We start from the raw sequence: 27575 nt of genomic DNA, 5'->3' as shown, positions 1-27575 counted from the left end.
CTGTCAGAGTGGACTGAAGCAGGAACGGTGCCGACAGACCCCCCTCCCCCCTTTACTTTTATTTAACTGTATTGTCGTGGTGTTATGAATCATTGGGGCCAAAGTCATCCTCAGGGTCAAGTTCTGAGGAAGGATATGATGATAAATGGTTTAAATAAAAGGCGGTCAGCTTAGTTTTGACTGACTGGCAATAAAGTTGAACGTTTTAAGTAAAACGTGGTCAGGTTAGTTATGACTGACTGGCTATTTGGTGGTTAGTAAAATTAAAACTTTTGAAAGTAGGTGAACCATATGTTATATGGTTATGATTACAAAGTTATGATTGAATGCCCCTTGAGCTTTGAATAATCACCACGGCCAAGCCCAACGAAAAGTAATTAAACGTTGTCTGTGGTTATGGTGTGTCTTGTTTTATTTATACGAATATTGCCTACCATACATATATTCAAACAGGTGCTTACATTTATATGAGGAATTATGGCTAAACCATTTGAGTATCACACGTTTAAAAAATAAAAATAAAAATGGACGGCTTACAATCATCCTTGATGCAAAACTTCTGCCAGTTAACAGTGCGTTGAGAAGCGATTTCTGCGCATGCCTTGAGGTGTTCCATCTGAAAAACAAAATTTTCTCTAGGTAATAGGACCAAATCTGTTGATTGAATATTCCCACCAGCCTAATTAATTACTCTTTACCAGATTGATGAGTGTATCATACTGCAGTGCCGAGCCAGAGCTAGCTGTCACCACACTAGCGCGAAGGAAGATCCCGTGCTCCTCCAGTAGTTTCTTAATGCCTCGCACGTGAGAATCAAGGGTGTGCAGGTCTCGGAGCTGCCGGTATTTCTCTTTTGAGCCACAGATGAAAAGAAGCAATTTGCGGACTTGGCGACGAACAAATGGTGTCTGTTGAATCATCAGATACTATAGAGAGAGTGTATGAGATATTATAATGGATGGATACATATAATCATAAAGGCTTTCAGTGGGTGAAATAACCTGTAAGGTGCAGTTCTTCATCAGCGTTTGAAAAGTGGAGCAATAAACGTGAATATTGCATTAGTTTCCATAGTGATTGCTCCACTTAAAGAACACTGCAGTCACAACTGCTCTTAAATAATGTCCAGGTGCTCCTGAGCTAAAAGCCAAAGCTTTAATTAGGGTTTCTCTTTAGAAACAAAACTGTTCAGATATAGTACACGCCAGTAAGCGACCTAAGGGCTACTCTTGCTTTTTCAATATACTCAGCAGGATATAACTTTGTGACAGATCCTGTAGAATACACATTGCTCGTTATTTCAAAGGGAATACTTAAATCAAAACTGACAGAAATGTAACCGCCTTGATAGCTACCAATCTAAACAGAATAGAATTATTTTATTAAAGTGGTAGATATGTTCATCTTTTGTCACAGTGGAAATATTTTAGTTTTGTCAGACTGTCAGGAAACCCCAGAAATGCAAATGCTATCATGAAAACATGGTCTTTCTGTGGCTGTCCAATAACAAATTTATAAAAGTCTGGGCGGGGTTAAAAGTGGAGGGCTTGCAAAGGCTACAGACAAGAGATCTGCAGCTTTAGCAAGCCGTTTATAGATAATTAAATGCTTCAAGTTTTTATTTGGGGTATATTTACTAATATATTTACTAATATGCCGGGGGCGGCGGCAGTGGAGTGTCCCTTTATTGTACAATGTGACACACTGAAACAGATATGATAGTCAATTCTGCCCCTGAGAGAACATCATTTCTGTAAGATGTTTAATCTGACGTTTTTAAATATCCCCAGAGACTTAACACATGCCATTCAACATACCTCGGAAAGGAAGTAGAACCACGAATGGTCAAACACTGGAGGTGGAATTCGAGAATTGGTGTCTGCGATTTTCTTAATCTGGTAGGGTAACCGTAGCACCATCTCTGTGAGCAACTGTGTATATGCCTGAAAAACATCTGCGGCATGGCCCTAAAAACAGAAAACAGGTCATGCACTCTCCTCTTCCCATGACATTGTGTGGTAATGGCGACTAATCATGGCACTGAGGGCATTAAGCAGAATGAGCAACATGGGAAATATCTCACAAAGAGATAAAATTCAATCTATAAATTTCTGTTAACAAAATCTCAGACAAATGTATAGATTTGACACATCAATCCTGGATAAATATGGGAAGCACAGGCATATCCCACAGTACTGACACAAACCATTAGTTAAACACCATGTTTAGACAGAGCAGAGGTTATGGTCTAAAGTCAATTTAGTACAAACTATTTGATCAATACATTTTTTGTAAAAAAATTTTTTAAAAAATATGTTTAACAACACAAAGGTTAAAAATGTCAGGGAACTAAAGTAGCAGTGAAAATCCAATAATCTAGCCAATCAAACGGTTACATGTGCAGAGAAGTATATGATAACGACTGTAGCCTGCCCAATAAACAGCTCACATTATCACTCACCTTGACGTACTGTCGGAGAAAGAATGGGCTCATGTCAGGAGGGGAAGAGGAAGTGTGTGGTTTCAGTAGCTGGCTGGCTGCCACAGGTTCTTCGTCACTCTGCTGGCTCTTCCAATAGTCAAGGAGAGATTTAAGGACATGAAGACAGTAATCCACAGCTCCCGAGCTCAACAAGGCAGTTGCGGTGGCGCTTGAGATCAGCGAGGAGGACTGTGAGGAGAAACACCAAAACTGGAATAACGGAATGTTTAGTATACATTTTAAAATACATACATTTATAACTTTGGTGTTAATTAACAAATAAAAACAAACTTACACAGCACATTTAATCTGTGCTTTTCAACATTGCAAGTGTATGTCCAGCAAAAATAAAGTTCTTAAAAATAAAATTAAATAAAACTAGCTAGACTGACAACTTAAAGCAGGTTACAAACACGCTAGTTATACAGAATGTCATGTGCTTGTTTCAGCGTAAAACAAACAAAAACATATTCTCCAATTCTCCTGATGTGTTTTCATTTATTCTTCCGTTATCAAACTATCTATATGTAAATATAGGACTTATTTAATATCACTGGCCTTGATGCCTATTTGCAGGTATCAATATTAAATTGCCTTCTCAGCTGTGGAACTTGACTGATTGCAGACATAGGTTTATAGTAAGCCAGCAGTTGCATGTAATGAACTTTGGGGAACGTGAGAAAGAAGGTTCCTTATATTAATTCCACCCACTATCCCCTATTCCCCTACCCCCAATGGAAAAAAGTTTATTTGGGGAGGGGAAGTTTGCACTACAGTTTTCCCCCTGAAAGAAAAAAAAGGTGCAAGAGAAGGGGAGGGCGAATCAAAATGCTAGCAAATGAGAATCAGGCAAACATTAGAATAACATTTTAAAATCCATCATCTAGGGTTGATGTATCTTTTGAGAAAAAGGAGACTAAAAAGCATTTCAGACGTGGACTGCAATTCGAGTGGCATCAGTGTAGTTTGTCTGAGATTTCAATTTTCATCCTCTGTTTTCCCCGGTCTACTCTGGTTCTTTTTAAAAGTAATTTTCATAATTGGCAAAAACAATTAACAGTACAAAGACAGCCTCTCACCTCACAAATAGATGACTTTGAGCCAGACTTGGTGCGGGACATGAAGACACTGAGCAGTCGCATGACAACAAGGTGCACCTCATTCAGGGGCGTGCGCTCGTTTTTCTTGGAGACATCCTTAGTGACAGGAAAAACACAAAGTCCACAATCAAATAAATGCAGGTGGGATAGGTTTTATTAAAGATCTTGATTATACATACAGCAATATAAAAGTGTAAAATGTACCTTTTTATCCAAACAAAGTTCTGCGATCAATTGGGACAAAAGACTATCCAGCGCTCCCTTATCCTTCTCATCATCACCATCCAGATCTGCTGTAAGCATCAGCACTACCTGGGGAATGAACGATTGTTCTAGTGTCAGCTACAGCTCTGTATCCAGTCAGATGTTAAATAGCTCACAATTAAACTATAAACAGGCCTCGTCTAAACTGTACCAACAGCTAGCAAAAACTGTTCATCAGATTTAAACACAAAGACAGTGAAAGCATGAGAACATGTGTTGCTAGCAGCCAATAAGAAATTGTTTGTCCAGAGGAAATCAGCCACATGTAACCCTCATTTACCTGCATGTATGGAATGGCACGGACTCCCCCCACTCCCCGTAGATTATTCATGGATTGAAGCAGACGTTCTAATAGCATCAGACGCAGCATGTGAAGTCTGGGAAATATAAAAATATATTAATAAAAAAAGAGAATTCCTTTCTATGATTGGTAATAAATAAAGTCAGCAGAAATACAGACCTGTTGCTTGCATGTGCATCGCCTTCTGTTTCGCCTTCCCCTTCAGAGCCATCGCCCTCGTGATGTCCAGTGGCAGTGCTGATTGCTCCAGTGCTGGAACTGATGCTGCCAGGGCCAGTGGGGTGTCCCTCAGCTGTTGTGTCACCATAAGCACTGCTTCTCCCTGAAACTGAGAGAAGACGGAACTCTCATGTAGCTAATGCTTACTGTACAGAAATAGAGGGGTTTTTATCTACAGGTCGCAGTTACTGGACAGAACATATCTCTAAATACACACCACACAGAGCCAACACACCTACCTGTCCATGCAAACTAAAATGTGAGTCTCTTAAACACACAAAACAGACAGTGGGGAGACTAGAGGGTATAGAATCAAACAGAATAGTAAAATGATTTCTTATATGGACAGTAATAAATATAGGTCACAACATAGATAAAATAATTAGGTAGTATTCCATTTAGAATGTATATAAATTGTATGTCAACTATTTGAAATATAATTACACAAACTAAAATACTGTTCTGAACATTCAGTAGGAAACAAAAATTTACTAATGCAAAACTCTTCCTTTCCCTAAATGCCATGCCATTTCTTATACCTCCCCTTCTTATTCTTCCTCTCCAGGACTATAAGGCTGCCAGGACATGTGTTGAGTAAATAATCATCAAAAATAAAATGAAGATAGATTACTCCAACTAAGTGAGCGTTGAGATGGCTGGGAGTTACATATTTTCAGTTATTTCTGAAAATTCAATTTCTCCATTTGAATCTGTGCCTGTCACGGCATCTTGAATGGCAGACTGCCATACACATGGCTATACTACGCTATCCTTGTTACTAGGTAGAATTGGCCATACCCATGGCTATACTACGCTATCCTTGTTACTAGGTAGAATTGGCCATACACATGGCTATACTACGCTATCCTTGTTACTAGGTAGAATTGGCCATACCCATGGCTATACTACGCTATCCTTGTTACTAGGTAGAATTGGCCATACACATGGCTATACTACGCTATCCTTGTTACTAGGTAGAATTGGCCATACACATGGCTATACTACGCTATCCTTGTTACTAGGTAGAATTGGCCATACACATGGCTATACTACGCTATCCTTGTTACTAGGTAGAATTGGCCATACGCATGGCTATACTACCCTATCCTTGTTACTAGGTAGAATTGGCCATACACATGGCTATACTACGCTATCCTTGTTACTAGGTAGAAATGGCCATACACATGGCTATACTACGCTATCCTTGTTACTAGGTAGAATTGGCCATACGCATGGCTATACTACCCTATCCTTGTTACTAGGTAGAATTGGCCATACACATGGCTGGCTATACTACACTATCCTTGTTACTAGGTAGAATTGGCCATACACATGGCTATACTACGCTATCCTTGTTACTAGGTAGAATTGGCCATACACATGGCTATACTACGCTATCCTTGTTACTAGGTAGAATTGGCCATACACATGGCTATACTACGCTATCCTTGTTACTAGGTAGAATTGGCCATACACATGGCTATACTACGCTATCCTTGTTACTAGGTAGAATTGGCCATACCCATGGCTATACTACGCTATCCTTGTTACTAGGTAGAAATGGCCATACACATGGCTATACTACGCTATCCTTGTTACTAGGTAGAAATGGCCATACACATGGCTATACTACGCTATCCTTGTTACTAGGTAGAAATAGCCATACACATGGCTATACTACGCTATCCTTGTTACTAGGTAGAATTGGCCATACACATGGCTGGCTATACTACACTATCCTTGTTACTAGGTAGAATTGGCCATACACATGGCTATACTACGCTATCCTTGTTACTAGGTAGAATTGGCCATACACATGGCTATACTACACTATCCTTGTTACTAGGTAGAAATGGCCATACGCATGGCTATACTACCCTATCCTTGTTACTAGGTAGAATTGGCCATACACATGGCTATACTACGCTATCCTTGTTACTAGGTAGAATTGGCCATACACATGGCTATACTACACTATCCTTGTTACTAGGTAGAATTGGCCATACACATGGCTATACTACGCTATCCTTGTTACTAGGTAGAAATGGCCATACACATGGCTATACTACACTATCCTTGTTACTAGGTAGAATTGGCCATACACATGGCTATACTACGCTATCCTTGTTACTAGGTAGAATTGGCCATACGCATGGCTATACTACCCTATCCTTGTTACTAGGTAGAATTGGCCATACGCATGGCTATACTACGCTATCCTTGTTACTAGGTAGAAATGGCCATACACATGGCTATACTACACTATCCTTGTTACTAGGTAGAATTGGCCATACACATGGCTATACTACGCTATCCTTGTTACTAGGTAGAATTGGCCATACGCATGGCTATACTACCCTATCCTTGTTACTAGGTAGAATTGGCCATACGCATGGCTATACTACGCTATCCTTGTTACTAGGTAGAATTGGCCATACCCATGGCTATACTACGCTATCCTTGTTACTAGGTAGAATTGGCCATACACATGGCTATACTACACTATCCTTGTTACTAGGTAGAAATGGCCATACGCATGGCTATACTACCCTATCCTTGTTACTAGGTAGAATTGGCCATACACATGGCTATACTACACTATCCTTGTTACTAGGTAGAATTGGCCATACGCATGGCTATACTACGCTATCCTTGTTACTAGGTAGAAATGGCCATACGCATGGCTATACTACGCTATCCTTGTTACTAGGTAGAATTGGCCATACACATGGCTATACTACACTATCCTTGTTACTAGGTAGAATTGGCCATACGCATGGCTATACTACGCTATCCTTGTTACTAGGTAGAAATGGCCATACGCATGGCTATACTACGCTATCCTTGTTACTAGGTAGAATTGGCCATACGCATGGCTATACTACGCTATCCTTGTTACTAGGTAGAAATGGCCATACGCATGGCTATACTACCCTATCCTTGTTACTAGGTAGAATTGGCCATACGCATGGCTATACCACGCTATCCTTGTTACTAGGTAGAATTGGCCATACACATGGCTATACTACGCTATCCTTGTTACTAGGTAGAAATGGCCATACACATGGCTATACCACGCTATTCTTGTTACTAGGTAGAAATGGCCATACACATGGCTATACCACGCTATCCTTGTTACTAGGTAGAAATGGCCATACACATGGCTATACCACACTATCCTTGTTACTAGGTAGAATTGGCCATACACATGGCTATACCACGCTATCCTTGTTACTAGGTAGAATTGGCCATACACATGGCTATACTACGCTATCCTTGTTACTAGGTAGAAATGGCCATACACATGGCTATACTACGCTATCCTTGTTACTAGGTAGAAATGGCCATACACATGGCTATACTACGCTATCCTTGTTACTAGGTAGAATTGGCCATACACATGGCTATACTACACTATCCTTGTTACTAGGTAGAATTGGCCATACACATGGCTATACTACGCTATCCTTGTTACTAGGTAGAAATGGCCATACACATGGCTATACTACGCTATCCTTGTTACTAGGTAGAATTGGCCATACACATGGCTATACTACGCTATCCTTGTTACTAGGTAGAATTGGCCATACACATGGCTATACTACCCTATCCTTGTTACTAGGTAGAAATGGCCATACACATGGCTATACTACGCTATCCTTGTTACTAGGTAGAATTGCTCTCTGCCTATTACTGATATTTTACAAATGTTTAGGTTTTATAAATAACCACCAACTGACTGATATGATCTTACACCACAAAAACAAAGACACCAACGTACCACTATGCTCACCAGCTACCGAGTCCACGGCACTGCCTCCACTTTCTGAGCCCACGCTGCCCCCATGATCTGCAGGTGAGGTGCGCAGTGTAGATCCATCGGTTGCTGCAGTGCTTCCTTCGTCATCCGATGCTGGAGCTATAAGCATGAGGAGAGCTGTTACAGGTAAAAACACAATCACTAACTACCAAGGCAGCACAAATGGAGCCCCACAGATAGCACACTGCACTACAAATCTGAACGGATGTACAGTCCGCATGTCACATACAGCTAAAGACAATATCATGCGATTGTAATTGATGGCAGAATATTCTCAATACTTCAGCCACTAGTGGGAGCTCTAGCACCTTGGTGACGTGTGCACACTGACATCTTGCAATGTAGCACATGATATGGAGAGCATAACCATAACATGCATAGTGGAGACAGAGCGCTTTGAAACTACCATTATTTTAATACTGGGTGGCATGGCTGCCCTTAAAGTTGTTGACTGCTCCCCATTCCTCCACCCAGCACATTAGCTGCATGACATGCACAGGGACCAGGAGTTACAACATGAGAAAATTACTTTAAGGGAACAGTATGATTAGACCATCCAATCACAGCACTGAGCACAGTAACCTGCTCAGGAACAGTATGATTAGACCATCCAATCACAGCACTGAGCACAGTAACCTGCTCAGGAACAGTATGATTAGACCTTCTAATCACAGCATTGAGCACAGTAACCTGCTCAGGAACCATATTTGAGTATCAGCTTTGCATGGTCTGTCAGTACTGTACTTGGGGCTCACTAGTTACCTGATGCAGTGGTGTCAGACAGTGTTCCTGCATCCAGAGAGGAGGAGCTGGGAGCCTGCCCAGAGAGCCCCAAACTCTGTAAGCCAAGGGCACTGCTGCTGCTGCCTGCAGAGAAAGTGAGAGATTAATAAAGGAGATTGATCACAGAACACAGTCCTGAATGGTAGTCTAAATGGAAATCAAATTAGAAATGTTAAGCCAACATAGCAGAGCTTGAACAATATTGTAACTCTGATATAGGCTTCACCCTAATTCACCATTTAGCAACTTCAAAAGTAACCATGTTATTTGTGTGAGATACTATGTAGTCAATAGATCTAAGTTATACCACCATTCATCTCAGAGTCTGGCTTTATCAGCAGCACGTTAATAGGTCCACAAATGAAAAGTGCCCCCAATTCTGGATAGGAATAATTACAGTTCATTCGCAGCTGTATGTATCTGGCTTTTTAAAATGTATTTTTAATAACATTTAGTTAGTACTAATATATACAATAAAAGTAGCCTTATTCATCGCTAAACAGAGAAGATATGTAGATAAATGTAGAGACAGAACACATCCATCCAAAGGTTAATTTCAAAGTCTCCCATTTAAGAAGCCCCTTTATGTTAAGGACAGAAACCTACCTTGCTGGTCCTGCTGGAGGCTGAGTGCAATGGCCAACTCCACCATGGTCTCATCATCGGCATCTGGTGGAATATCCAGCATGGGAGGAAATCCTTCGGCACCAGCCAGCAGAGCCTCCAGGGGTGATGGATTGCCATTATTCACGCTATCTGCGCTCTCCAGCACCATAGACTCAGACTGAAAGAAATGGGAAAAAGGAATTATGTCAACCTAAAATCTTATTTTTATTCTCCCTCAATGCAAGGTAAATAATGTCACTCCTGCCAGGCAAGTAACACAAGAGCCCCAAACGCCACACATCGTACATGAAGGGTCCCACTATAGCATTATACCCTCAAATACCACCCATTAATGTAAACAACTAGAATATCCATTTCCAAAAAAAAAATCCCCAAGCCCTAAATAGTCAGATTCTCACCACCATTTCAAAGTCGCCGTGATCCACCTCATTGTGTTCCTGGCTCTGCTGCCGCACATGTTCGCCATTTGGGATACCGGAGCTTTGCATCTTCTCTTCAGCCTCATCGTCGTCGTCATCGTCCTTGTCTCCTGGGCCAAAAATACTGATCACAACTCATTCAAGAGCACATAAGCAGATTTCTACATCACTAGAATCTGTACCACAGCACTGGAATCATCACCACAATAATGAAGGCAATTTACAGCAAGGGGCAAAGGAAATGAAACTCGGGAGACCCGAGTGCTCACGGTTAAAGAGGTCCTTGTATGGCGAAGGCATCCTAGCTACAGTCACACCTGAGGGATACCAAGCTCTCCAACCTAGACAGAATTGGAACATATACATGGGCATGGATGGAGATTGCTGGCTTAGAGAGAAATTTCCTCCACACCAGGGGCTGGATACCACTGGCTTTGTAACTGTGACACCCATTACTGAATTGTAATAACACCCAGAGGTGTGCCTGAGCCCAGGTCGCAGTATTTATAATTTCAGCTGCTCTTTGATAAAACAACTAGTACATTTACCAATCAATTAAACATTAGCAGCAGCATAAGGGGTCTTGGCACTACACAAAATTGCAAACTCCAATTCCCACAAAGCTCAGTAAGTCTTTAGACTGGCTGATCATAACAAAAATATTAATTTACAAACAGCTGGGCGATCAATGGTTGTCATGATTTCCGTTTAAAGAAGAAATGGAGATTACTGGCTTAAAGGGAAGCAGGAGATACGCAATAAATCAACTTGTCTATGTATTGTGAAATGTGAAGGGATTCTACCTACAAGTATATTAGCCTTCTCTCCCCTTCTGGAGAAGGACACATCCACAAACATTTTGCTCCTCTCCTTCCATAAACTCCTAGCACTATTTCAGTACACTGCGAGCACTGCATTGCTAAGAATTGACACACTATGTGCATGGAAGGTACACGCTAGTCACCACCCTATAGGTGAGACACCGTTTGCCTCCTAACAGCCTCTGCAATGTACTCTTAAAGAGCTCACACAGAAATTTACAACATAGACAGGTGCTTGAAGTCTCGATTTTATGCAATCATTTCTCTTGCCACAGGCATAAAAACCCAACAGAATAGAAATCCCCTGAATTGAACAGGAAAAAACAGTGGGAGTAACATAAAGGGCCTTACAATAATAAAAACTATTAAGAATGATTTTATTTATTAAAAAGAAGCAGAACTATTAGTTAGCCATCACATTCTGACAAAACCACCCACGACAAGTTCCTTATATCTAAAATATTAGCCATCACGCTGTGTCCCCCCAGCTCCTCTTTTAAATCCTATGCTTGCAGTATTTACAAACATTCAGGGCTTCAGCTGCCTCCAAGTTATTATTTACTAGAGAGTTGTGGGGAGGAACACATTTTGTTTGGTGCTGTTCTGCCTCTGATGGAGGGAAGGCTCTCATATTTGTTAATATTTATAGATATATTTATAACGCTGACTGTTTGCCATCACAGAGGATACAAACACTAACAAGCCTGCTATTTTTTTTCTTCCTGTTCAGCTATTTTATGCTAAAATTTCAAATTCACTTTAAATCCTTGAAAACTCAAATGGTAATGAATATCTCTGGAAGCTCTTACATAAACAAAATGGCAGCTCTCACTGTGGTTCTGTAGGCAGAAGTGCTTTTCCCCCCTTTTACAGTATAAAAAGTACTTATTAAGGCTAATCACACAAGGCATGACAGTTTCGATTGTCATGGGGGGACTTTCAAACCAATTTCTCCATGAGGCAGATGGCTGCGTATTTACAGGCCACAGAAACCAGTATCTCCCCTGATACATTGCTGAGTGCAAACAAAAACTCAGGAGATTGGTGGTAGATTTCACCCCCAATCTACCCACTTCATTGTGTTTTTATATTGGTGGATAAGGAGAGATTTTCACACTAGTGTGGCAGCTGTATTAAGATTTACATTTCCTTTATTGGTTTAAGCGTCAAGTATAGGCACAGAGCACTTTTTACGTACAAACTGATAAGCCTTTGATAATTCCTTTTCCCAGACCCTTGCTCTGCTTTCTAAATGGACATCTCGTTGGCTCTGACGAATGCCAATATCAGATAGTGGCGCTGGGCAAATACAGAAAGCAGTATCACTTACCCATTGGTGTATTGCTGCGTGGAGAGGAAGGCAGAGTCACATGCCGGCGTTTACTGCGTGGGCGCAGGACACGGATTAATGCTTGTTTGCAAGAAAAACTCACAGAAGGGTCCTGGTAAACAATGAATCAACATAAAATAAAGAGAAAGGAATGGTCTAGGCTACAAGAAAAAAACAACACCCTCAATCTGTATTATAGTAGTAAATGTACAGTCTAACAAAGGCTAAGCATCGCAAGGCCCCACACAAAGGGTAAAAAAAAATCTAAATAAGCTTTTTATCTGTAATCAGTTTACTGTACAATTGCCACTGAATGTTTTATTTTTTTATTTATTAAATAAAAAGTATATCTTGACCTACAAGCATGCCATTTCACCTGCACAATAAATTAAATAATTAACTTTAAAAAGAAACTGTTTCGGTCACAGTAAACCTGTCCTGCCACCCTCTTAAAAACGTTAAATAAAAAAAAGAAAATCCCTAAATCTAAACTGTAATTGCACGCCAATTTCTTCCTCCAGCCTCCTCCACGGACATCACTCCCCTCACTAGAGGCAGTGGGGTGTTGGAGAGGAACATGTGTGGCATTGAAGGTGGAGCCGTGCCAACATTGGCTGTCTGGCAACAGACACCAAATTTGCAGGGAATTCATATTAGCCAGCCTGACTTGTTCCAGGCTAGAAAAGGAAACCCAAATAAACACCTCCAGCAGCGGAGGGGTTTAATTCTCCATTTCATAGCAAAACGCTGCACATACAGACTCCAACCACCATGACTACATCAAACACTGACGTGGTCATGGTGTTTGAAGTAACACTTTAAATTCTGGTACTTAGATGAAAGAAAAAACATGTTTTTGATTAAGCAAATCAGACATAATACAGTCTATGTATTTTAGTAAATGAAAGTATATTTTCAGTGCATTTTCTGGATTACCCCTACTGTGTGGGAAGCCCCATATATCTGACACTGGCTCAGAACAGATTTTTTTTAGATTTCTACCCCAGCACACGGCATCATAAATGCTCTCAAAACCTTTGTTTCCTACATGGTCTTTGGTTAGAGAAGCTGTGCTTTAAACCAAATATGATTTAAAGATGGCTGCCCCCACAAAACAAGCTGGGAGACGCAGTGAAATAACATTTCTTTATATGTATGCATTATAAAATAATACAGCGTCCATAATGCATGCAAGCTAATAGTTTAAATATTAATAAAACCCAGCTTTGCTTTAAGCAGATTATGTCACATAATAAAACTAGCCCTCCATTACCATGTACAGTCACTCACCGGACACAGCAACATCTGCATGTAGATCTTGGACGCCAGGTTAATACAGTCCAGCTGGCAGGTGCAGTACCCATGGATAATATCCACCAAAGCATTAACTGTGGCCTCTATGTGTGCAAGCCCTAGCAGAAACACAGCTTGTTTAGTTTGCATACCCATAATACCTTGCTACATACATTAGGTGTCCTTGTCAAAAAGAACTTGCACACCAGGCTATCGTGGAATGTACCTGGTAGACAAGCAGGGGCTAGGAACGCATTTTTGGGTTTTGATGCATGAAGTTTCCAAAACTGGTTAACCAGCTGTGTGATAAACCCATATCCATCGTCTCCATCTAAGGTTTTCACAGCTTCTTTCTGATCGTCCAAGCTCTCTGGAAGTTATAAAAAAAGTGTATAGAAATAAACACAGTGAGTTTACCTCTGGCACGCAATGACAAATTTAAGTAAACAAGTGTCTACAGTCAAAAACATGAGTCGCACACTTCCTAAAGGCTGCAATGTTTGCAGCTGGACAGTAGTTAGAATACTCCAAACAATAAAACCCACTTTCCTTACAGCACACTATTCTCACCCGGGTCTCCAGGAAGCCTGCCCTCTGTGTAATGGACCAGGTTACTGGGTCGCATGATGGCAATGGAACGAGCAGTGATTACAAGCCTCTGAAATACTTCAGGATCCAGATCCTTCCCCTCCTTGCCACAGGAGCTCAAGCACTGCACAGCGTTACTTAGCAAGGCCTGGTCCTAAAAGGACAGTTTAATGAGAAGGATGAACCCCTGCATTTCCTCTCGATCAGGAGAAACTCATACATTCCTTCAGATACAGGGAGCTGTATCCACCTACCTTGTGGTTGTGGTATGCAGAGCGATTGTTGTGCAGACTTGCTAGAAGACTTTTTGTCTGGAGCTGGACACTAGCTGGTGTTGGCATTGAAAGCAGGACTGTGGCAAGTTCCAAAGCAGAGGCCTTAGTCTTCTCCTGAGAGACAAAAAAAAAAAAATCAGATAGAGAAACAAATACAGAACAATAAATATAACCCCTCACCCCCAACAAATGGAAACACTACTATTTCTTATCTCCCCCTTAACTGTGCATGGAATGGAATATGGACCATGGCTAACAAGTTATTTGTCTTTGACACTGCAGCATGAGTTAAGGGCTGAATGTGCCAATTATCGTAAACAATCACAATGATGGGGGGAAAAACACACAAATGTAAAGTACTTAAATTCAGTATCTATTCACATTTTAGCTTTAACATATTTGTTACAATTTTTAAAACGAAATGAACTTTGCATATGTTGTGCTAGTCCTCTTTACAATGTACACAATTCAAACTCATTGTTACTGAGCTGTTTGACGATATAAATTAAAATACACAGGAGTGCAACGCTGCTTATGGCAATGTTTTTAATGTCTACATTACAAACTTGTTCTTTGAAATACAATATTTTTAAACTAAATCCTTCACAATTGACTTTACGAATGGAAATTAATTCAGAAATCAGTGACATACCTTCTCTGGGATGGGGCCCAAACCAAAACAGCTTTCAAGGGCTTCCAGGGAGCTTCCCACAAGTCTAGAAAGGAGAAATACTCTGGATTTTACAAGATCCCAAAGCAATGCATTTCTGATAGACAAGACTAGAAATATAATACAGCCTACTTGCGAATTATACAAAATGAATTCATCCTATTCTGGTGTATCGAACATTTGTTTAATGACAAAAGTGAAGGGTTATTTGCAAAAACAGTGTATGTGTGCAAGGCAAGCCACGGGAAGCCACAAAGGTCTGTCTGGATGCATGTTGTCAGGGCTGGCTTACTAAAAGAGGAAGTTATTTACCATTTCTTGGAATAATTGTGGCCTGTAAATTACAGATAATTATACTGTGCTCTGTGATTCAGAAGTAGCGATGCAGGTTGTGCATAACAAGTACCAAAATATTAATCAACTGGCAAGAGCCACATGCCTAATGAAAAATATTGTAAGAGCTTGGACTTAAAAGAGGCCAAGCAAGTCATATGTTCAATGTAAAATCTAAACCAGAGACTGCCATGCAAAAAGGGTCACGGACTCAAAGCGCATTAGGCACACTGGCTGAGCTCTGTGCGCACACTTTCTCGTGCAGAGTAAAGAAAACCTACTAACCGGTCCAAGATCGTTAGGGGTTCAGGGTCAGAACTTTGGGGGAGCAAGGAACACAAAAACAACAAACAAAACAAAAAAACAACATGTGAAGCTAAGAGAACTGATTGGACTCAGGTTAGGGCGAACCCCATGGGGAGGAGAGGATGTGGACAAACAAACAATCTAGCTGTGACCACCTTGATCACAGACTTACCTCTCAATAACTGTGCCATTACTGGAGGGTGGAGCAGCAGTCTCCCCATCTGGTGAACCGTTCCCTTGGTTTAGATTGGGGGGGCACACACTGCTGACAGAGGCAGATGAGAATTCCTCAGGGGGCTCATCTGGCCAGCCAAACTGTTCCTTTGTCTTTCCGTAGATTTTAATGGCATCTATCATGGTAACACCAGCAGGGTCCACCGATGCACCAACTGGAATATATCAGGGGAGAAATTAAAAGCTGGAGCTGGGACAGTTCAAATGGTTTAACAAACCTCAATTGGCTCCAAAATACAATACTTACATTAAGAGTTAAATTGTTTAATTCATCGTAAGAGTGGTTCAGAAATACAATATGGGGTTTTTACAGAAGGAAAAAGTAGTTTTCTTCCATTTTCGGTGAGGTGTTTTAAGGCACTTTGTTGTTTGCCATCTTAAATGTACCATATATTTAATTTAATAAACAGCATCTACTACCATGTCTAATATGACGTAGGAGCAGTCCTTGAGAAGTAGTAGAGACTGTTTATAACTAAAATGAAATAAGAAAACAGACTATTAATTCTAATTTCTAGCTTTAAGTTGAACTAGCTACTTGGATACGTTATTTTAAATAATAATTGCCACAATTATCTTCCTGCTGTTGGGGATCTTTTTAGTGGAGTCATAGGATATGTCCTCTTGTGGTGTGAGACCAAAGCTATTCTAACTGCAAAGGGAGCAGATTTACCATCAGAGGGGCAAGCTGGCTCCTGCTCTGGGACCAGATAAAAGTATTTCTTAGAAACCAACAGTATATTTACTAAAAGTGTCAGATTTAGAATAACTAAATGTGACACAATCCTGCCCTGGCACCGCCAGGCATTTGATGGATTTCCATGATTCCACAGAGGCAATGAGTGAAAGACACCTTTTAAAAATATGTCCTATTTGCATGAAATAAATGAAGATGGCAACCCCATCTGCTTTCTTTTGTTGCATCCACATACTGTGTTGGTGTAATTTATTTCCTTCCAGAGCTCTGAAGTTAGCCTTTTTTCCACTCTGCCTCACCTCAAACTCTACGTTTAGCCAGCTAGCAGCAAATCAGGGGACCACTGTCTCAGGAGAGTCTTACAGCTGTATACCCAGTAAATGCCACAAACCAGAAGGTATATATAAAAACAAACAACTCTGGAAACTCCATACCCTGTGGACAAAGTGTTATTAAATTCAACATGTGAGCCGTGTAGTGCACAGGTTACACTGAATCTACCGAGTGATCTGAACACTTCCAGATTTACCTTCATTTATTTTTCAATTACTTTGTGGGTTTTACAGGAAGGAGGCCATTATGCTACAACACCAAAAACGTAATTGTGTGCGCCTCTTAGTTTTCCAGTTATCTCAAACACAAAAGTAACATTACATTTACATTCATTTAAATAAAATGATCACTTACAGAATATGGTAAGTTTTTTGTCAGCCTGTAAGGCTTCTTCTCGAGTAAACGGGAAGTCAAACCAACGCGCACGGCTCAGATTCAGCTGCATGGTACGGCCAAACATTTCTATGTACGACGGGGCTCTCTCAATGGCTTGTGTGCCAATCTGGAGACGCATTCCGGTCATGACCATCGTGCTATTGTTATTGGAGACTTCAACTGTAAATCCTCCAGGCTGAAAGTAAGGGCAAGTGAATGAGAAGGGAGGCTTCTAAGAGGTTAAAACAGTAGGTTGTAAGAAAGCCCTCGTACCTTGGTGTTTGCCACATACATCCCAGTGGAATTTAGCCGGTGTTTTATCTGTTGAGCGTTGTACAACTGCAGGAGATCGTTCCCACCAAACTCCACGTCTGTCAGCTGCTGGTTATGTTCGAAGAAGTCTATGGGGAAGGTCACTTGGCTGGATGCTCGGGTCACTGGAAGAAGGAAGTTATTAAGATGAATTCTCTGCGGATTAAAAGGGAGACAAAGTTTCAAGAAGTGCTTTTTATTAGTACTTACTGACTGCAGCCGGTTTGCGTTTACGCATTGGTTTCATGACACTGATACTGCTGCTGGGTTGGAGAGAGGGCTGCAGCCAATAGGACGTGTTCTCCACGCTGGCCATATATATCCGCAGGCTTCCGTCCTCACACAGAAGGATCATGGTGGTTCTCTGCTGGTCGTTGCTAGCCGTGTGTCGAATGGCTACCATATCCTGGATCTGGGTGGGATAAATGGTGTGTAAGTGCTGCAACAAGCTAACAATGGAGTTCTCTAAATGCACTTGTGTGTACTCACTTTGGCTTTAGCAGGCAAGGTCTTGATTTCTTGAATCATAAAACTGTCTGGCTTCACCATGACTACGAGAGGAATACCTGTGGTTTGCTGGACACAGCACACCAAGCCAGGATGGTTCATTACTTCGGACCACTGACAAAGTGCCGGTGAAGTCTTACTTCCTCCATTTGAACTGTGAAGGGAATTAGAGAGAACTTAGAATCGGTTATGAGAGTTATTCATGAAAGTGAGCTGCGGGGAATTCAAAGTGAATTTCAAATTTCAGGCCAAAATAAATGAACAAACATGGATAAAGGATTATTTCCAATTTAGCCATTTAGGCTAAAATTTGCAGGGGATTGCCAACGGTTGAAACTATAGCGAATAATGCTGTGGGTCTTTTTAGAAGCTGCCCAAACTCACCCTTTAATGTTGATGGGGAAGAGCCGCACAATCTCCAGAGACAAGCGGTTTGTAGTTGCAGCAAATGATTTTCCTTGACAATAGCTAAAGAAGAGCATCTGCAAGACGTGAGAGTAATAGACAGAGACTCCTCCTCCAGCCACCTGTCCATTACTGTCCTGCATTAAGGAAACAAAGCAAGAATCAGCCATAAAAAAAAGACAAGAATACACCAGTGCCATTTTATGGAGTATTATTCTTCATTGGATTGGGGGGGACACAATGGAAAAATAGAGGAACGCCTAATAGTTATCACGGCAGCAGCACAATGGAGTAATGAATAAAATATCTATCTATATATCTTTCTCTCACAGAGCCTGTGACACTCAATAGCTAAACCTTCCACAAACAGTTTAATATAGTGGCTGCCGGGGTTAAGAAGCATTTTTAAGAGTCACTTGAGAATGAAACCCATCTAGAAAGATTAACATTAAATATATTGCCCTATTCTAACCTTCAGGTCTTCATGATTAACTTCCAATACATTGGTGACGTAAAAAGGCCCGTGCTGAGCGCTGCTGGACTCCTCCATGAGCTGGGTGTAAACATAACCTGCTGAAGACATAATGACGATGATATTCTTCCCCTCTTCGTTAAAAAGGAATGTGACGTCTCGGATTTTAGAGCTCGGAAGCAGAAAGTAAAACGTGGGGCTCAAAGCATCGACGGACAGGTCATACACCTGGAAAAAAAACATTTACATAAAACACTTATTTGTAGGATTTCACCATCTCTCCCAGAAGCAATGAGAAACTCTAAAACTGTAAGTCACTGGCCTCTGGGCCACTTACCTTCACAAAGTCTGCAGTAACGATGGCCAGCTCAGTTTGTGAGCCTGGAAGCCAAACCGCTTTAATGATGAAGTTTCCAGTTGCCAGCTGCAAGTGAAGCACCAGATGGTCGGATACAGAACCGGAGCTGCTGAAAGTTAGAACGTGGCAATCCTGCGGACAGAGAAGCAAAAAGGAATTAGAAAGTGCATTCTATAACAAGGTATAACAGAGAAAAACAACAACAAAAAAGGTGCACCTTTAAGCCACACACAGCCAGATAGTCCTCTTTGCAGGGATTGCCAGTCAAACTGAGAACTGTAAAAGGTACCGGGGCAGAAGCTAAACGCGTCAGGGTCAGTTTCCTCTTACTGGAATCGGCTTGCTTCAACAGAGCAGAGAGCTGTAACACTGTGATCTAGGGAAAGAGAAAAGTAATAGGCTACAGAATGGAAAGGATAATCATGGAAGATAATACCTAACTGATCGTTTAGCCCAGAATGGATAAGCTGGAAACCGAGCAGACTTGGAGAATGTACTCAATTCTGCTTTTTCATTCCCTGAAATCAAAGGGTTTGTTTATAACCCTGAAGGTGTTTTGGTTGAATACTGCCTTCACGTAGAATGGTTAAAGTAATGGACTGAAACGTCATGCAATTCATTAACACACTGAAAGACATACACAGAGAAGTAGCCTCACAAAAAGGGATAAGGGGATTCTACAGAGCCAGGAAAACAAAGCAGTTTTCCAGGCACTATAGGTTTCCAAGGTGCCCCCCTCCCTCACGGCGCTGAATCCAGGGCCTGGGAGACCTAATGCGCATGTGCAGCAATGGCCGCGCTCACATTAGAATTTACCCACAGGAAAGCATTAATCAATGGAGAAAAAAATCTGACGTTGGAGGTCCTCGTGCAGAGCAGACAAAAGGTCTGTTTCGATACAGGAAGCCCTCCAGTGGCTCTCTGGTAGACAGCTACTGAGGGCAGACTTAGAGCTGCAAAAGGGACATTGCACCCAGACTGCTTCAATGAGCTAAAGTGGCCTGGGTGTATACAGTGTCCCTTTAACCCCTTAAGGACCAAACTTCTGGAATAAAAGGGATTCATGACGTGTTACACACGTCATGTGTCCTTAAGGGGTTAATGATAATGATACAAAAATAAATCTTTAAATCAAAAAAGAAAATAGACCACTCAAACACCCAGCTACTTTATAGCTAAATACCTTGCTCCTTACATCCTGATATTACCCATCACTCTGGTCAACTCTTACATGTCACTGAAGGATTTTAACCCCATAACTTTATTAGTCATTCCTTTAAGAATGAATGCTTCCCTTCAGGCTGTTGCCATTGTTAACTTTATCTTTAAACTCTACATACTGAATATCATAGGTCTGGTTTTGCATGACGGGTATATATGTTTGACCGAGATCTGCGTACTTACCTTTCCTTTCTCGTGGCTGACTGCAAGATGTTGCCTGCGGCCATGTGGGGAGGACAGCACACACATTGCGACTCTGCGCAGAACGTGAGCACTGATCAGTTGGCGGATTGTCTGACCCTGGTCACCGCTGTAATTCATTCTTACATTTTCAAAAGCTCCTTCTTGGGAACCCAGAGTGGGAACCTACAGAAACAAAAACATGCACACATGGATGTGCCATGATTAAATACAAACCACGAGGGTAAACTACAAATTGCTATGTGGCTTATCCATTGATGTGCAGAGCATACCATGAGCTGGTCTGTCATCTCAACATTCTTGACCAGAGAGTGTAGCTGACTCAGGGCCTGCTGAGCTCGGCTGCTACTTCCTACGGCAGATGCCTGCTGGAAGTTGTTCCTTATGGCACTCATCAGGAAATTCAACATGTCCAAAACTATAGGTGCGAATGAGACATTGGCCTGGAAGGAAAGATGAATCTGTTAGAGGATCACTAGCGCCTACATCGGGAGTAGATAAAACATTACATGTAAAAAATGTACCATGGCAGGGATAGGAAGCAGCTGGAGGTTTTTTACAACCTTGCCCAAGAACTGCTTTATCTGCAGATTAGATTTTTCATTCACCTGACACAGGAGCTCCTCTCTGCAGCCCTCAATGTTACGGCATAGGCTGCTTCTTTTTGGCTTTTCATCATCCCCTTTGCCGTCGCTGATGGTGACTTTCCCTTTGTCGGTGAGGGCAGTGCCTGGAAGCCGGATGGCGCTCTCTGGAAGGCGAGGCTCGCTCTGGAAGGCAGATTCCTTCATGGTGGAGCTCATACCACTGCTGGGGGCTCTCTTAACCAGGGCCTAAGGGAGAAGTGTGTTTTCCTTTCATGGTTTAAAGGAATTGTTTTGCTGCAGATGATTGAGAGTCTGAACTCTCTGACAGAATAGCTACAGCCCCACTTCATGGCCAGATAGTGTCAGGCATTGGAATCAAAACACCGGAGTAATATAATAAATCATTGTGATATCTCAGACACAGTTTCTCTGTGTGCTCAGCCCTCCCTGTAGCCCCCACTTTTTGTTTAGGGTCTTAAAAAGTTTGGGGACAACTCAAAGAAAGCAATTCCATTGGAGGGAATAGTGCTTGAGAGATGCTGCACAGACGGGATCTTACACATCCACTAACTCCTTGTTAACCCATTACTTCATGTACCACATTGCTGATTAGATTATCAGTTAGCTATTAATAAAGCAATGTTACTGCACCCTTGTGCCAAATAAAAGAGGTTCTTTTACAAATTGCAATAAGGTGGATTATAGACCGTGGAGGAATATACAGGGAACACTTTTGGATTATTAGAGAATTCCTTTTTAGGGAACATATTCTTTCCATAACCATGCTCTTACCAGACAGCTGCCATCCTCCTTTGCTCCACAATCGCAAAAGAAAGATCCGTACTTTGCGTAGGAAATCTCATGGTCCTTGTGACAGACTTTAGCACATACCGTACACACGCCAACGCCATCTACCATCTTGCAAGTGTGACAGTGGTACCTAATTACAGAGGGAGGAGAAATCAGGGGGCTGTAGTCTAGGAGAATCAAAATGAAAGAAAAGGCAAGGAGTCTACCTCACTAGAAAATATCTGACAAACAAAAACAAAAATTGCTGATGTCATACAAGTCACAGACAATGCACAGGAGGGTAAGAAACCTTACACATGCCGCACCGGATGGTAAGGAACCTTACCAGAGCTACACATGCCACATGGTAGGGTAGGAAACCTTACCAGAGCCACACATGCCACATGGGAGGGTAGGAAACCTTACCAGAGCCACACATGCCACATGGTAGGGTAGGAAACCTTACCAGAGCCACACATGCCACATGGTAGGGTAGGAAACCTTACCAGAGCCACACATGCCACATGGTAGGGTAGGAAACCTTACCAGAGCCACACATGCCACATGGTAGGGTAGGAAACCTTACCAGAGCCACACATGCCACATGGTAGGGTAGGAAACCTTACCAGAGCCACACATGCCACATGGGAGGGTAGGAAACCTTACCAGAGCCACAAATGCCACATGGGAGGGTAGGAAACCTTACCAGAGCCGCATGGGAGGGTAGGGAACCTTACCAGAGCCACACATGCCGCACGGGAGGGTAGGGAACCTTACCAGAGCCACACATGCCGCACGGGAGGGTAGGGCACCTTACCAGAGCCACACATGCCGCACGGGAGGGTAGGGCACCTTACCAGAGCCGCACGGGAGGGTAGGAAACCTTACCAGAGCCGCACGGGAGGGTAGGAAACCTTACCAGAGCCGCACGGGAGGGTAGGAAACCTTACCAGAGCCGCACGGGAGGGTAGGAAACCTTACCAGAGCCACACATGCCATATGGGAGGGTAGGGAACCTTACCAAAGCCACACATGCCAAATGGGAGTGTAAGGAACCAATAAACGAATCACAAATGCCGTAAAGAAAGGTAGGGAACAAATACAAGAGCCACCAATGCTATATGGGAAAGTAAAGTTCCAGAAACAGGACTTACCAATGCTGATTCATGAACTCTTTCTGTGTGATTGTAAACGTACACAGTTTGTTACACAGTGAATCTTCATCCTGTAAGTAAAATTAAGGGCATCCAGTAAGAATGGGCATGTGTTCATGTACTGTATAGACGAAGAGTGTCCACTCCACTAAATTTTAAAAGCTAAAGCTGCATAGACTTGCTGAAGTACTCAATTAATGGCCATCCATTAGACGGATCAGTTTCTGTGCTCTGTCTATTAAACACTGCTCTGACAACTTCAGGGTCTTTACATCAAGACATTCTGAGTAGCAGATCAGAGGAGAAGCTAAAGGACATTATACTTAACTAAAGCAGTCTCTCTGGCTTCACCATCAGACAGAGCAAGCACAACTGCTGTACTCTCGCTCAAAACCATGGATTCTACAAAGACCAAATCTTGCAATGTTCACCTCACACAGATGGTTGCAGTAATTGACAACATTTCAATGTAGAAGCTCCACAGTTTGTCAAATCGTGTCAAGTTCAGGCTTGACCATAAAACAAAGTAGTTTGTCTTTATGTTTTGATTTCAATGAAATTCCAACGCAGTCAGTCAATGTATTTCACAAAGATCTTCGCTTTATAACACTCAAAAACGATATTGCAAAGACCGCAAATTTTAAGCAGAAGAATAGAAATAAATGAGCAGAAAACAACTTACTGAGTCTTCAGCCTGAGAATCATCTTCTTCAACCGCCAGCTCCTCCACCCAGTCTGAATCCACCTCAATGGCCCTTTCCTCACCATCCACAGGTGGGTGAGGGTGCCCCTGCCCTGCATTATGACTTAATGCATTGGTGACGTCTGCAAGGTAAGTGACGATGTGGCACGTACACTCCAAGATTGTCACGTGCTAACAGGAAGCAAAGGAATATGCATTGTTTTTTAATAAACTGAAGAAGGACATATCATTCAATACAAACAACAACAAAAACAAAACATTTTACATTTCAGAAGTTAACAAAGATGAATATGTTTATTAGGATAACGGACACTGCCCACCATTTCTTTGGGCATCAGGGCTTAACTGAAGCAAATAAACAATCATTTCACATACACGGCTACAAAGACGAAATGAGGGCATTCTCACCTTCCCCTGCATGACATTGCTGTTCATCTTCTCAACAACGTTTTTCTGGGAGAGATACTTCTTACTGGAATGGAAAGCGATTATTAAATATTATTTGAGCTCAAGTTCTGGAACTCTGTATTCACTCCAAGCTTCACTTACCATCTCAATAACCAGTCCATGGCCGCTCGGTGAAGCTGGAGGTGACCAGCACCTTGTCCGGCACTGGCGAGCGTGGCCATCACCACCATGAGTTCTGGGAAACCAGTTCCGTCTCCATTGGAAAGAAGATCAGTGGCCATTGGAATGAGAGTGCTGAGCAGCACAGTGCATACACCTTCGCCAACTTGGCTGCAAGAGACATTTGCAAAGTTAGGAGAAGTACAAGACAAGGAATCCTACCACACAGCCTGCACCTGGAGGGCAACTAATTGTTCAATGCAGCTCCATCAACAGACATCCAATAATAGCCAATATTAATGTTACAATACCTGTTCTCTCTCACAATATAAGCTGTGAGCAGCTGTAATAACTGCCGGTTCTCCTGGACGATCTCAGACTGGTCAGAATCTTTGGGTGGAGAAGTCGTCATGCGTATTAGCCAGGACTGTAACTGCGGGGGATCCACACAGGCGAGCTGAGCAAGGGTCCCACAAAGACGCAGCAGGCTCGGGTTTGGACTCTTTTCAGCTGCAAATGTCAGAGCAGTTTATAAGGGAGGCGTAACATGCTAATCAATGACTAAAGGCATTCCTCACAAAACAAGCAGCTACCAGATGATTAGTCTGAGAGAAAAAGGCGAAGAAATGCTTTGAACTAATTTTTAAAAATCCAAGTATCGAACAGAGGTATTATACTATTATATACATTATTATTTATATAGGTCCAGCAAATTCCGTATCGCTGTACAATGGGTAGACACGTAGTTGTAACCAAACAAATGGATGCACAGGAACAGAGGGGATGAGGGCCCTGCTTAATGAGCTTACATGCTAGAGGGAGTGGGGTATAGTGACACAAAGAGTGGTAATGAAATAGGTTGCTAGAAAAGTATTCACAGATATATAATTTTACTTAATAACAATTTCCCTGCTGGCATGTAGAAGAGCATAGAGAATCATGCTAGAACAGAAATGTTACACAGGTAAATTTAGAAAGGGAATTAACCAGACAAAACAAATTCTATCCAGCTGAATGGTGAGTGACTGTGGAAGGTTTGCTGGACATGTCGGAGAAAGGAGAGCACAGTTTAGTAAAATACACAAAACAGTCTGACCTCAACACTAGTGTAGCTGCTCTCTTTAACAAGGATACGTAATAAGAGGGAGAGGTGTATATACACAGTGATGGGAGGGAAGGGGTTTAAGCTTGTTATAGAAGCACCTTTAATGCAATATATAGGGCAGTAGCTCTGATTGCATTAGCTTAGCAATCTTTCTTCGGTTTTAAAATTATCTCACTAACCAATTCTTCAGCTATTCGGCAATATTTAAAGAATAATAATTAGACACGTCCCAGTGTCAGAGGAGACACTGGGAAAATCTCAAACAAACTGTAAAAACAAAATCCTAATTTAGAAAAAATCCTACATTACTAGCTCTGTGCATCATTCTCATCACTGTAAGCGGTTTAATCGCAGCTCTCCAATATTTTGACATTACTTACTGAGCTGGAAGAGTTTGGTGAAGAACTTCAAAACCTTGTTACAGAATTTAGCTGAAAGAGCCTCGTTTGCAGTGGACATCATTATTTGCACCAATTCACCTCTACGGTGCAAAAAAGAAATGCTCGTCAGACAAAATGATGATCTCACCTTCCATCACACACACAGTGTCAATGCATATATACACAACAGGGACCTTTCGTAACACACACACACACACACAAACTGACAAACAAGTACACAGACACATGTATACATACACACAGATACACATAAACACTGACACAAAGGTACACATACACTGACACAAACAGCCAAATCCACACACTGACACAAACACAGCCAGATACAGGCATACTGTCAGATACACACACTGCCACAAACACAGTCAGATACACACACACACACACACACACACACACACAGTAAGATACACACACACAGTAAGATACACACACCCTCAATAGCTTTATATACAAAAGGAACCCTCAATAACATACACACACACACTGCCTCAATAGCTTTATATACAAAAGGAACCCTCAATATCATATACATATTGTCTCAATGTCTATATACACACCAGGGAGCCTCCATAACCAACACACACACACACACTGCCTGAATGCTTTGATGTGCCACAAAACCACTCCGTCCATTCCACAAATGTTGTAATGCAAAACTCAAACAGTATCTAAAATAGCAGATTACATACCATCAAATACACACACACACACATATATATATATATACATATATATACACACACACACACACACACACACACACACACACACTTGAGTTGCCAGGTTGCCATGGCTGTTTTACCTCTCTGTGAAGAACTCCTCCATCGCCTTGCGGGTCTGGCTGCTCTCCAGCTGCTTTTCCAGGTACTGCAGACATTCCTCCAGGATGGACTCATCCAACCCACTAAATAAAGACATAGGACAATGGTGGACATGGGAAAAGGACAAATCATTTAGCACCGGCTTCAAAAGCCTACCAACCATTTCTTACCTGCTGGGATCGGAATGGTTGGCCAAGATATTGTAACAGCCTGTGATCAGTTTCTCATACACCCGTGATAAAAACTCATCTGATTCTGCCGGTCCAAGGACTCTCTCCAAGGATGTGCTGCAGAGCTCGGCCACACTCTCTGTGCAGCTTTCCAGGAGCAGAGGCAGAAGGGACTGTATTAGCTGGCGTGAGTCCAGCTCCTCGGGACACCATCTACGGTTACAGGACAGTTTGTTGTGAACAAGTTATGGCAGTCCTTTAACAAGGAAGACTATTCCACTGATAATGAATACAGGAACGTATTTTGTATTGCTAAACTACTACTGCATCTTAAAGAATTTTTGCATGTTATTAAGCAGAATTTAAATATGCCCCTTCCAACTCAAACAAGAATATTTCCACAATATGCCTAAAATTGGTGACTAACATTTATTCCACAAACAGGAAAGGACCCCCAGACTTCTCACATGCACTAAACTTTTATAAGAAAAGAAAAAAAAAAAAGGCATCAACTACTTAAAGGGACACT

At 41.8% G+C, this 27575-nt stretch overlaps 1 protein-coding gene across 15 annotated transcripts in view; it reads right to left on the bottom strand.

Moving 5' to 3' along the window:
- Positions 1 to 27575, bottom strand: part of UBR4 (ubiquitin protein ligase E3 component n-recognin 4) — an 82519-nt gene that overhangs the window by 26550 nt on the left and 28394 nt on the right. For 2 of the 15 annotated variants that reach the window (XM_063437055.1, XM_063437059.1), the window contains exons 28-68: positions 27047 to 27259; positions 26858 to 26959; positions 26032 to 26132; positions 24858 to 25056; positions 24529 to 24717; positions 24388 to 24451; positions 23959 to 24150; positions 23277 to 23347; positions 22126 to 22273; positions 21355 to 21579; positions 21019 to 21189; positions 20729 to 20911; positions 19542 to 19700; positions 19304 to 19456; positions 18967 to 19194; positions 18474 to 18631; positions 18072 to 18243; positions 17793 to 17994; positions 17544 to 17707; positions 17250 to 17466; positions 15804 to 16020; positions 15611 to 15643; positions 14975 to 15038; positions 14302 to 14436; positions 14030 to 14201; positions 13686 to 13829; positions 13457 to 13578; positions 12167 to 12278; positions 10285 to 10356; positions 9995 to 10125; positions 9576 to 9753; positions 8949 to 9053; positions 8148 to 8303; positions 4307 to 4475; positions 4127 to 4223; positions 3787 to 3894; positions 3562 to 3678; positions 2462 to 2692; positions 1818 to 1967; positions 699 to 926; positions 538 to 616 (exon numbers count right to left, since the gene is read on the bottom strand). In XM_063437055.1, coding sequence (XP_063293125.1) covers positions 538 to 616; positions 699 to 926; positions 1818 to 1967; positions 2462 to 2692; positions 3562 to 3678; positions 3787 to 3894; positions 4127 to 4223; positions 4307 to 4475; positions 8148 to 8303; positions 8949 to 9053; positions 9576 to 9753; positions 9995 to 10125; positions 10285 to 10356; positions 12167 to 12278; positions 13457 to 13578; positions 13686 to 13829; positions 14030 to 14201; positions 14302 to 14436; positions 14975 to 15038; positions 15611 to 15643; positions 15804 to 16020; positions 17250 to 17466; positions 17544 to 17707; positions 17793 to 17994; positions 18072 to 18243; positions 18474 to 18631; positions 18967 to 19194; positions 19304 to 19456; positions 19542 to 19700; positions 20729 to 20911; positions 21019 to 21189; positions 21355 to 21579; positions 22126 to 22273; positions 23277 to 23347; positions 23959 to 24150; positions 24388 to 24451; positions 24529 to 24717; positions 24858 to 25056; positions 26032 to 26132; positions 26858 to 26959; positions 27047 to 27259 — 6131 coding nt within the window. The remainder of the gene's footprint in view (positions 1 to 537; positions 617 to 698; positions 927 to 1817; positions 1968 to 2461; positions 2693 to 3561; positions 3679 to 3786; positions 3895 to 4126; positions 4224 to 4306; positions 4476 to 8147; positions 8304 to 8948; positions 9054 to 9575; positions 9754 to 9994; positions 10126 to 10284; positions 10357 to 12166; positions 12279 to 13456; positions 13579 to 13685; positions 13830 to 14029; positions 14202 to 14301; positions 14437 to 14974; positions 15039 to 15610; positions 15644 to 15803; positions 16021 to 17249; positions 17467 to 17543; positions 17708 to 17792; positions 17995 to 18071; positions 18244 to 18473; positions 18632 to 18966; positions 19195 to 19303; positions 19457 to 19541; positions 19701 to 20728; positions 20912 to 21018; positions 21190 to 21354; positions 21580 to 22125; positions 22274 to 23276; positions 23348 to 23958; positions 24151 to 24387; positions 24452 to 24528; positions 24718 to 24857; positions 25057 to 26031; positions 26133 to 26857; positions 26960 to 27046; positions 27260 to 27575) is intronic. The other 13 variants (XM_063437060.1, XM_063437063.1, XM_063437057.1 and 10 more) reach the window with 12 other exon arrangements.

This window comes from Pelobates fuscus, chromosome 11 (assembly GCF_036172605.1).
Source record: "Pelobates fuscus isolate aPelFus1 chromosome 11, aPelFus1.pri, whole genome shotgun sequence".
NCBI lineage: Eukaryota > Metazoa > Chordata > Amphibia > Anura > Pelobatidae > Pelobates > Pelobates fuscus.
Note: the sequence above shows the minus strand (reverse complement) of the source record. Positions and strands in the feature narration are given on the sequence as shown.